Raw genomic sequence first — 12274 nt, 5'->3', positions numbered from 1 at the left:
CCTTTACATACATTACATACATCAAAATAAATTTTTACAGTCAGGGTATAAAATATACCCGATAACTTCAAAGCAGGTAGCTCCTCAATCCTCAGTAGCTCAATTTGCTGCTCCTCTAGTCTCTATATCTACGACAGAATAATGACCATCACGAGTACTAGGACTCGATGGTGCACAACATACTAAAATAATCTTTATGCAGAATTTAAATCATATTTATTCAAAAATTGAACTGAACATGAGAATTAAATACAAAATATGAATTATGAGATTTTAATCCAAACAATTTCATTTCAAAGTGTCAAAACCAATTTCATAAAACCCACAGTTATATCATGCCGTTCGAAACAAATATCATCTCAATAGCCAGAGGCTTATGAGAAGTCACATCACAAGGCTAGCTAGCTCAAATATATGGGAACCCATTCTTTTTCTTCTTCTACTAGCACACACCTCAACACTTCAGCCAGAGAAGGAATCAAAATTCGAAACTGATTTCCCCTACTAGTCATGCTAGTGAGGTATTCAAATATATGGTCATGACACTGTGGTTTCAAAACTTATCTTAACAATTTACTAAACATTTATGCCATCTCAAATATACACAAATAACTTTCAACAATTTAAATCAAAAGCATAATAAATATTTCATCACAATGATGTCACAATTCAATATTTCAATTTATTCAAAATAATATGCAGAAGAAAATTTACAGAAATTCTACGTTGTGCACAAACCTTATATGATTCGCCTTTTGGCCTTGACTCGACACCTCGAGTTCCTTCCCGGTATTCTTTTCCACTGAAACACACAGTTTCACAATGTTTCAGTATTATAACTTAGCATAAATCCAAAAATAAATTTAAATTTACTTTTACCTAGCTCTAATGTACTAAACTTGACGTTCTTTAAAATTTGTGTTTCGGGGTTAATATTCACTGTTGACCCCACAAGCTCAAAGGAGCATAGATTTTGATGATACCAAAACTCAACTAGAATCAAACTAACATTGTTTTAAGTGTTGTGTATCTCAAAGAAAAAGGACAAAAGGATTTCATGATGGATTCGTGCTTCTGAAGAAAAGATGACATTCTAAGGATAACACAGGACGAATCAAAGGAGATCAAAGAAGAAAATGTTACCTTCCAAGGCTACATTGAAAATCATAATTGAAGGTACATATAGTATAGAAGTTAATTTTATTTTTTAGGATTACTTGTGAAAAGAATTAAGGAGTAAAAGTCAATGATGCTTATTTTCAATCCCTCAAAAGATTTTCTTTTAAATATCATTATTGGCCTAAAAAGTGTTTGACTATGATTTGGTGTAAAGTTTTATAGTTTTGAAAGTTATGCATAAAAGTTTTCCTGGTATGCTAACTGGTTTGCTACTTATTTTAGTATGCTAACTGGTTCGCTATTTTCTCAAGTACGCTAACTGTTTCAACTCTGCACAACATTGCAGAAAACGACTAAATAACGGCTATTTTCTTGAAATTCGTATCTGTAACGTTCAAATGAGTTCTGCAATGGTAAAAAATGTTCCAAAGCTATAAATACACCTTCCTTTGGCCATTTTGTACTTAATGAAAGTCCCTCTACTGTTCAAAATCATAAAAGCTTTCATTCAAAGTGCTCAAAGTGTTTTATTGCTCATCATTGGCTTATTTACTCTACTCTTCTTTATAGATTCTGTTGTATTGAGTGAGAGTGAGTTTTAAACACATTATTATCATTTGTGAGAGGTCATTCAAGCACCTATTGAAGCTTGGTTGTGAAAAGTGTTTGGGATAACACTTGGTAGAAGTGTGAAGCTACTTGTAAAAGCTTTGGTGAGAAGATTTGTAAAGGGCTTTGTCTCTTGCCTTCAAAAGAGAAGAATAGTGGAGAGAAGACTCAAAGTGGGATCTTTGAGAGAGTGGATGTAGGCTAGTTGAAGCCGAACCACTATAAAAATTTCAGTGTTCATTTTCTCAACCCTTGCTCTTTACATTTATGCAATTTAACTTTATGATTGATATGCTTTTGCTGATTTGAAAATTGATATCATATGCTGTTGATCTTGCTGCAGACTGAGAAAATTAGTTTACTGCTAAATCTGCTTTTACTGCTAAAACTGCTGATATTTGATTTAATATGCATGTTGTTTGATTTGCTGTCAGTTGGAATATTTGGTATACTGCTCTGGTTGCTGTGTTAAAAACATATTTAGATTATTGATATATTTACTGAATGCTTATATAGTCTGTTATATCAGTATACTGATTGCATATAGCTTAACCTTGAGTCAACTTGTCAATAGAGCTATATTGTTCATTTTTCACATTAGTTAATTTAGTTGAACCTAGCTGCAATTTTCAAAGGTTTTGAGCAAGAACCGAAAATTGTTTTTAAAGTCCAATTCACCCCCCCTCTTGGACATATTTTTGGACATCAATTTGGTATCAGAGCTTGTCTCTCTTGCTTGAGGATTAAACCCCTTAGAGTGATCTACACACATGGCTAGTTCATCTAGAAATTCTGCTGGTATACATGCCCCCTTAGCTGAAGGTTATTCCATCACTAGACCACCACTTTTTAATGGCACAAATTACTCCTTTTGGAAAACTAGAATGAGAAACTTTATACAATCTGTTGACATTGATGCTTGGAGAATAGTTAAAGATGGTCCTTATATTCCTTATAAAACCAGTGAAGGAACTGTACAAATTCCTAAAGCTGAAGTTGAGTTTGATGATAATGATTGGAAGAAAATTTCTACAAATGCCAAGGCTATTAACATTCTTCATTGTGCTCTTGATATTAATGAGTATAATCGTGTTTCAGGATGTCAAACTGCAAAAGAGATATGGGACAAACTAGAAGTCACATATGAAGGAACTGATGTGGTAAAAGAGTCAAAGGCAAACCTCCTCATCCGTGATTATGAATTATTTGAGATGAAACTCGTGAAACTATTGCGAGATGAGTACCAGATTTACAGACCTTGTAAATCTACTTAAAGCTCTTGGAAAGAGATTTGAAGAACAAGAACTTGTAAAGAAAATTCTGAGGTCTCTTCCAAAGACGTGGGAAGCAAAGACTACTGTTATTCAAGACACCAAGGATTTCAGAAAGTACACCTATGATGAGCTAATTGGTTCTCTCATTGCACATGAGATGATTTATAAGAAAGATGAGAATGAAGGTGATCAAAAGAAAAAGAAAGGCATAGCTTTCATGTCCAAAAAAGTAGATGAGAAAAAGAAAAATGTTGCTCTTAAAGCTAGTTCAAGTGATAATTCAAGTGCTTCAAGTGCTGATGAAGATATGGCTATGATAGTCAAAAGATTCAAAAGAGCATTTAGAAAAGGTGGAAGCAAATACAAGAAGTTCACAAAGAAATATGCTCCAAAGACTCCAAATCATTCAAGTGAAATAGTTTGTTATGAGTGTAACAAACCAGGCCACATTAAGCCAAAATGTCCTACTTTGAAGAAGAAAAATAAGTTTAGAAAGGACAAAAGCAAAAAGGCAATGGCGGCAACATGGAGTGATAGTGACTCTTCATCAAATGATGAAACAAGTGACAAAGAGGCTGCAAATACTTGCATGATGGCAATTGAAGAAAAAGGTGAAAGCTCACACATCGAAGATAGTGAAAATGAGGTAAATCTTGAACTTTCAAATGTTGATAAATTAGAACTTGCATTTGTGAAGACATATGATAAGTATAGAACTTTTAAAAAGAAATGCAAAATTTTAGTTCATGAAAATTGTGCCTTAAGATCAGAAAATATTTCATTGAGTATGGTTTCAAAGGAAAATGAATTTTATAAATCTCAAATGAAATTATTTAAGGAAGTTAATGATGAGCTTCAAAGATCAAAAGAAGTGTGTGAACAACTTCTTGAGAAAAATAGAATTCTTGAAGAAAAAGTTGAATCTTTGATAAGAGATTTATCTAAATTTACAAAAGGTAAAGAAACACTTGATATACTTCTTGGGAATCAAAGATCCACAAATGAAAAATCTGGAATTGTATATGATGGATTTATGAAGTATGAAAAATACAAACAATTTTTTGTTAAAGCTACATCCTTTTCACAACCGAGTATTACATGCTTTTATTGTAATCATAGAGGTCATATGATTAATACTTGTCCTATTAGGAAAGGAACCTTTAAGGCAAAGAAAGTATGGGTGCCTAAAGGAACCCTACCTAATGTTACTAACATTCAAGGACCCAAAGTTGCTTGGGTACCTAAGAACAGTTAACTGATTTCAGGTCTGCCTAAGGAGTATCTTTGAAATGTAACATTGGTACATTGATAGTGGTCGCTCTAGGCACATGACAGGAAATAAAGGCAAGTTTTCCTCTCTTACCTTGAAAGAAGAAGGTTATGTGAAATTTGGTGATAAAAGCAAAGCTAAAATTGTTGGATGTGGAACTATTGGTAAAAATCCTTGCATTGAGAATGTTGCATTAGTTCAAGGATTAAAGTATAATCTTTTAAGTGTTAGTCAACTATGTGATAACGGTTTTAAAGTGATTTTTACTTCAACACATTGTGAAATTCATGGAAATAATGTTATGTTTGCTAGTGCTAGAATAGATAATATTTACTTACTTGATTTAACAAGTCTTGAAGAAAATTGTGAAACATGCTTTATGACTTCAGATGATAGTGCATGGTTATGGCATAGAAAATTAGGACATGCTAGCATGAGTACACTTGCTAAACTTTCTAGAAAGAACCTTGTTAGAGGACTTCCAAAGCTAAGATTTGAAAAAGAATTTCAATGCAAAGCTTGTGCACTTGGTAAGCATACAAAATCATCTTTTAAATCAAAAAATGTTGTAACTACGTCTAGACCATTGGAATTGTTGCATCTTGATCTTTTTGGTCCAATCACACCTAGAAGTCTAGGAGGCAAGGCTTATGCATTTGTAATTGTTGATGATTTTTCAAGATTCACATGGACTTTCTTTCTTGCTCATAAAGATGAAACCTGTGATATATTTGAAGCTTTTTGCAAAAGAACTCAAAATGAAAAAGGATATTGCATTACATCTTTGAGGAGTGATCATGGAAAAGAATTTGAAAATAATTTGTTTGAAAATTTCTGCTCTCAAAATGGTATTTATCATACATTTTCAGCTCCTAGAACTCCACAACAAAATGGAGTTGTTGAAAGGAAAAATAGATCTTTGCAAGAAATGGCAAGAACAAGGCTGAATGAAAACAGTTTACCAAAATATTTCAAGTGTGTCAGAATACAAAGATGCTACATTTTGAACAGAGTTTCCATTAGAGCTATTATAAAGAAAACTCCTTATGAACTATGGAAAGGAAGAAAACCCAATATTGCATATTTTCATGTCTTTGGTTGCAAATGTTACATTTTGAATAACAAAGACAAAGAATCTTAAGAAATTTGATGCTAAATCTTGTGAAGGAATATTTCTAGGCTATTCAACAAATAGCAAAGCATATAGGATTTTCAATAGAAAAACATTGACCATGGAAGAATCAATACATATACTTTTTGATGATGCTAACACTTCCTTGCAAAGGAAAGATTCTTGTGATGATGAAATTGAGCAGATTCTGAATTCAAAGAAGTCGAATAATGATGAGCTTGAATCAAAAGAGCAAGTGGAGGATGATCAAAATGACAAAGAAGAAGAACTCCCTTGCTCCACAAATGTTGAAATTCAAGATGACTCCCAACCAAATGTGGAAGAACTACAAATTGAGGAACCTCAACATCAAGATATTCCACAAGAATGGAGGTACCATAGAAATCATTCCAAAGATGACATTCTTGATAGTCCATCACAAAGAATGATGACAAGAGCTCAACTTAGAAGATATTTTGGTAATGTTGCTTTTGTTTCTCAATTTGAACCCAAAACATATGATGATGCTCAAAATGATGAAAATTAGCTTTTTGCTATGCAAGAGGAATTAAATCAATTTGAAAGAAACAAAGTTTGGACACTTGTTCCTAAACCTAAAAAACATTCTGTTATTGGAACTAAATGGGTATTTAGGAATAAGATGGATGAAAAAGGACATGTAGTTAGAAATAAAGCTAGACTAGTAGCTCAAGGATACAACCAAGAGGAAGGTATTGATTTTGATGAAACCTTTGCTCCGGTTGCTAGAATTGAAGCTATTAGAATGTTGTGTGCATTTGCATGTTTTAAGAATTTCATGCTTTATCAAATGGATGTTAAAAGCGCATTTTTAAATGGATATATTGATGAAGAAGTTTATGTAGCTCAACCTCCTGGTTTTGAAGACCCTCACTTTCCAAATCATGTTTACAAGCTTACTAAAGCTCTCTATGGTTTAAAACAAGCTCCTAGAGCATGGTATGAGAGACTTAGTAAATTTTTGCTTCAAAATGATTTTAAAAGAGGAAAAGTGGATACTACTCTTTTCATTTAGAAAATAGGAAAAGACATGCTTATTGTGCAAATCTATGTTGATGATATTATTTTTGGTGCTACTAACCATTCTCTTTGTAAGAAATTTTCCAACATGATGAAAAGTGAATTTGAAATGAGTATGATGGGTGAACTTACCTTCTTTCTTGGATTGCAAATTAAGCAAATGAAAGATGGAATTTTTATAAATCAGTCCAAGTACATAAAGGATATGCTAAAGAAGTTCAAAATGGAGGATATGAAAAGTGTTGGAACTCCCATGAGCTCAACAATTAAATTGGAGAAAGATGAAAAAGGTAAAGAGGTAGATAACAAATTTTATAGAGGTATGATTGGTTCTTTACTCTACTTAACAGCATCTAGACCAGATATTCATTTTAGTGTATGTTTATGTGCAAGATTTCAGTCATGTCCAAAAGAATCTCATCTTGTAGCAGTTAAGAGAATTTTTAAATACCTCATTGGCACTCACAATATTGGCTTGTGGTATCCAAAATGTGAATCATTTGATCTTATTGGTTATAGTGATTCAGATTTTGCTGGTAGTAGATTGACGTAAAAGCACTTCCGAACTTGTCAATTTCTAGGTCATGCATTAGTTTCATGGCACAGTAAAAAGCAAACTTCTGTTGCACTTTTCTACTGCAGAAGTTGAATATATTGCAGCTGGAAGTTGTGTTGCACAGATTTTATGGATGAAACAACAGCTTGAAGACTTTGAAATTAAATTTGATCACATTCCCATAAGATGTGACAATACTAGTGCTATAAACCTATCAAAAAATCCTGTTCAACACTCTAGAAGCAAGCATATTGAAATTAGACATCATTTTATTAGGGATCATGTTCAAAATGGTGATATTCAAATCGAATTTGTCCCTTCTGAAAAACAGCTTGCTGACATTTTCACAAAGCCACTTAGTGAGGAAATTTTTTGCAAAATAAGAAGAGAACTTGGTATGATTGATGCTTTTGATTAAGTTTTGATGCATTCTCATGTTTCCATATGAAAATGAAGTGATATATGTTGGTTTGTAGTGTTAAAGATGCATTCTGATATATTTGGTGCAATTTGAAAAATTCTGGATCATATCAGATATGAACAGTAATCTGCAGAATTTGATCACAGTGGCATACTAATCCGTTTGCTAATTTTCTTGTTTGCTAAATGCTTTACCACTGCTCCTACTTTTTCGTTGGCAAACTGGAAGTCAGGTCTGATTGCTCTAAAACTTTGAAATTATTTTTTTTTCGAGCACCTATTCTGCATGTTTAAAGCCCATATTACTTAAATACCCCTCTACTTAGAGTATTGCATCTTTATGTATTTAAGGGCAAAATGGACTTTTAACACTTTAATTTGCGCGGGATTCAATTTTTTTTCTGAACCATCAATCTTCTCACCGTCTCTCCTCTGCTACACGCTACCTATTTTCTGCAAAAACCTACAGTTGTGTCTTTTCAATTTTAAAATTCAAAACTTCTTTTCCTTCCGTCGCTCCGTCTCCCAGAACCCGAACGGCTGCATTTCTCTTTCCACTCGCAAACCCATTTCGGTCGCACCCTGCCAAGCCATCGTCTCCCTTCATCATTCTTAAATATTCCCGAAACCTATTGACAGTGAATCGATTAAATCGATTGTTTCAAGATAGAAAATCCCCAGAATTTTTCGTTTTCGTTATTTCTCTAAATCTGCCGAAAGAAATTATTTGCTGTTGGATATTTTTCTTTTGCCTAAGTCGATTCGCACTCTGCTTCAAGATATTCGGGTATAAAATCTAAAACTTTAATGGAATCGCGTTTTACATTTTGTCTATGCTTGTTTTATTTGCTTTCGCAATATGCTGATAATTTTTTTTTATTTTTTTTTTACTCTGTTTGATTTGCTGTCGCTTGTTTGTTCTGTTTTAGCACTCAGTTGTTTATTTTTTTTGGGCATTAACATTTCGTAAAATGTGGTATATAATAATAAATTGATTGCCATGGATTCGTAAGAACCCAAATATCTCTTGCTGTCTGTTCTAATTTTTTTTTGCCATTGCGCTTTGTTGTGCTAAATGAATGATGATATGCTTCGATTGATTATATATATAAATATATATTGGCTGCTCACATCGCTGAATTTATAATCTCAGTCCTCACTGTCCTTACGGCCTATTTTGCTTCTGAGATTGGTTATGGCGAGAGACAAAGGAAAAGGGAAAGCCAAAATCCCCACATATTCATCATCGGACTCCACTGACGCAAGTGTTCCTGCGTCACCTCCTCCACAAAAAGATGCTCCTCTGGTAATTGGCAAACCAAAAGAAACACCCAAGAAAAGAACCAGTGAGCCAGTTCAAGAAAAGGGAACCAAAAAGAAAAAGACTTCAAAAGCTCCAGTTGTACATATGGAGAGGGCTATTCATGAGCCAAGGTATATTCACTGGCCTGCTTTTATTGAAGTTTCTGTTCCTTTGCAATCCTTGTTTGAGTATCAAAAATGGGATAAACTGTGTTCTGACACTGAAGGAGTGTATGTGGATTTAGGAGTGTATGTGGATTTAGTGCAAGAATTCTATAAAAATTTGAGGGTTGATGATTCTGACAAAGATGAGTCTTTTAAGGTGAAAATGAAAGGGACAATTTATGAAGTGACAGTAGCTAGATTAGCTAAAGCCCTAGGAATTCCAAACAGTGGGAACAAAATCTGCTCCCACAAAGATGTTTTTGCTGTTGGTGGATTTAACAAAAAAGATTTTGAGGGTGAAGTGTTTAAAGGGGAAGTGAAGGATAAAACTAGCATTACTCATGCTCATCAACACATCAAAATTCTTCATAGTTTTATCATTTATGTGTTGAATCCTAGAACTGGCAGTCCCAACTATTTGAGTACCCTTGATCTTTGCATAATTTGGCATATTGTGAACCAAATTGAATTTAATCTTGCCTATTTTATGCTAAAGCAAATCATGAAATGGAAACCACCTTACAAGCTACCCTATACCCATCTTCTTAATGATCTGTTTAGAGACTTTGGGATACCTTTGGAAACCGAGAAACTTAGGACCAATATGATCCCAATCACAAGTTTGCAAAAAGATGATGATGGTAGAAAGCTTAGGTTTGAACAAGGTGCTAGTTCCAAAGATAGTGCAAGTGGCACTATTAATGTTGAAGGTATTTTGGAGGAAGTAAACAACTTGAGAGAATTTGTTGAAATGGAACTTGGAGAGCTACAGAAATTTAGAAGTTTTCAAACTGTTCTTATGAATGCTCTTGATTCTAAAGTTGATGGGACTTTGATGTTAATGTACAAGATTGTGGAAGAATTGTTTAAAATCAAAGTTCATTTGGGTATTTCAACCATCAAGCCGAGAAACCAAGAAGGTCACATCGGTTCTGCTCTCAAGCTGAGAAAGAAAAAGAAAAGGAGGAAGAGAAAGAAAAAGAGGAAGAAGAAGAAACAGAAGAGGAAGAAGAAGAAGAAACAGAAGAAGAGGAAGAGAAAGAAACAGAAGAAGAAGAAAAGGAAGAAGAGGAAGAAAAGGAAGAAGAGGAAGAAGCTGAAGCTGAAAAAGATGACGATGATTCTAATGATGAGAATGGTAATGGAGGCAGCAAAGAAGGTAGTGGGAAGGATATGAGTGACTCAGAGTCTGAGGCAGAACCAGAGACCCCTGCTCCTGTTGCTCTTGGAAAAGGAAAGGGAAAAACAGCTCCAAAGGAACAAAGCAGTAAGCAGAAAGAGCAAACTGGTAAACCATCTGGCAAAAAGGCTAAAACTGGCAAATAGTCTACAGCTGAGTCCGTACTATCACAGAATCGAGTTAACAATGGGCCTATTATTCCCTTGACACCAGGAACTGAATTGGCTGCTGCAATTCTTCAAACCTTGAGTGACAAACCTGTCAAGCCCAAAAAGCTGAAAATGGCTGCTCCAAAACCAATCAGAAGAAGCTCTAGGCTGAAAGGATAAATCAATTTGATTGAATTTTGTCTAACAAATACTGCATAGTTTGCTACTTAGTTTGCTACTTTTGGTTTTTCTGAACTTTAAATTAGTCTGCTATATCAATTTCTGTTTTGACTGTTTTATTTACTGCACTTAGACTGAATTTTTGACATGCATGATTTCTCCCATATTCTTTTGATGCTGACAAAAAGGGGGAGAAAAGTAATGAATGGTAATCTTGATACTTGATATAGTTTGTGATTACTTGTGGATAACATGGTTTGTGCATATTGTTGATATAACTTGTGAATGATATACAATTTGTGATTAGTGTGCATATTGTGCATATTTAGTTAGTATCTTTAGTCACACTTGACTCCTTAAGAAAATGCTTATGAATATTTCATTGAAATTATTAAGGGGGAGTTATTTGTGATTAATTGTTGATATAAGCACAAACATAGGGGGAGTTATTTTCACATATACATTCATACACATACTCACACTTATTTACATTTGCATGGTGATTCAATTGAGTTTTGTCATCATCAAAAAGGGGGAGATTGTTGACCCCATAAGCTCAAAGGAGCATAGATTTTGATGATACCAAAACTCAACTAGAATCAAACTAACATTGTTTTAAGTGTTGTGTATCTCAAAGAAAAAGGACAAAAGGATTTCATGATGGATTCGTGCTTCTGAAGAAAAGATGACATTCTAAGGATAACACAGGACGAATCAAAGGAGATCAAAGAAGAAAATGTTACCTTCCAAGGCTACATTGAAAATCAGAATTGAAGGTACATATAGTATAGAAGTTAATTTTATTTTTTAGGATTACTTGTGAAAAGAATTGAGGAGTAAAAGTCAATGATGCTTATTTTCAATCCCTCAAAAGATTTTCTTTTAAATATCATTATTGGCCTAAAAAGTATTTGACTATGATTTGGTGTAAAGTTTTATAGTTTTGAAAGTTATGCAGAAAAGTTTTCCTGGTATGCTAACTGGTTTGCTACTTATTTTAGTATGCTAACTGGTTCGCTATTTTCTCAAGTATGCTAACTGTTTCAACTCTGCACAACATCGCAGAAAACGACAAAATAACGGCTATTTTCTTGAAATTCGTATCTGTAACGTTCAAATGAGTTCTGCAACGGTAAAAAACGTTCCAAAGCTATAAATACACCTTCCTTTGGCCATTTTGCACTTAATGAAAGTCCCTCTACTGTTCAAAATCATAAAAGCTTTCATTCAAAGTGCTCAAAGTGTTTTATTGCTCATCATTGGCTTATTTACTCAACTCTTCTTTATAGATTCTGTTGTATTGAGTGAGAGTGAGTTTTAAACACATTATTATCATTTGTGAGAGGTCATTCAAGCACCTATTGAAGCTTGGTTGTGAAAAGTGTTTGGGATAACACTTGGTAGAAGTGTGAAGCTACTTGTAAAAGCTTTGGTGAGAAGATTTGTAAAGGGCTTTGTCTCTTGCCTTCAAAAGAGAAGAATAGTGGAGAGAAGACTCAAAGTGGGATCTTTGAGAGAGTGGATGTAGGCTAGTTGAAGCCGAACCACTATAAAAATTTCAGTGTTCGTTTTCTCAACCCTTGCTCTTTACATTTATGCAATTTAACTTTATGATTGATATGCTTTTGCTGATTTGAAAATTGATATCATATCTTTGTTGATCTTGCCGCATCGAGAAAATTAGTTTTCATCGCTAAATCGCTTTTCGCTAAAAGCTGATATTTGATTTAATATGCATGTTGTTTGATTTGCTGTCAGTTGGAATATTTGGTATACTGCTCTGGTTGCTGTGTTAAAAACGTATTTAGATTATTGATATATTTACTGAATGCTTATATAGTCTGTTATATCAGTATACTGATTGCATATAGCTTAACCTT

The 12274-nt window shown here is 33.8% G+C and overlaps 1 protein-coding gene across 1 annotated transcript; it reads left to right on the top strand.

Annotated features, from left to right (window-relative positions):
* The first annotated feature begins 8613 nt into the window (after nucleotides 1-8613).
* On the top strand, nucleotides 8614-10394 carry LOC131180592 (uncharacterized). The gene is made up of 3 exons (XM_058147938.1): nucleotides 8614-8852; nucleotides 10037-10173; nucleotides 10279-10394. The coding sequence occupies exons 1-3, from the start codon at nucleotides 8614-8616 to the stop codon at nucleotides 10392-10394; spliced, it is 492 nt and encodes a 163-aa protein (XP_058003921.1).
* Nucleotides 10395-12274: the final 1880 nt, after the last annotated feature.

Source organism: Hevea brasiliensis, chromosome 6 (assembly GCF_030052815.1).
Source record: "Hevea brasiliensis isolate MT/VB/25A 57/8 chromosome 6, ASM3005281v1, whole genome shotgun sequence".
Lineage (NCBI taxonomy): Eukaryota > Viridiplantae > Streptophyta > Magnoliopsida > Malpighiales > Euphorbiaceae > Hevea > Hevea brasiliensis.
The sequence above is the reverse complement of the archived record's forward strand: the minus strand, read 5'-3'. Positions and strand labels throughout refer to the sequence as shown.

Bases quoted from the DNA above. Each gene is read 5' to 3' on its own strand.
- LOC131180592 (XM_058147938.1), top strand. From the start codon at position 8,614: ATGGCGAGAGACAAAGGAAAAGGGAAAGCCAAAATCCCCACATATTCA. The intron at 8,853-10,036 runs GTATATTCACTG...TAATGGAGGCAG, and splicing joins AGGGCTATTCATGAGCCAAG to CAAAGAAGGTAGTGGGAAGG. The intron at 10,174-10,278 runs GTAAACCATCTG...CCTTGACACCAG, and splicing joins TAAGCAGAAAGAGCAAACTG to GAACTGAATTGGCTGCTGCA.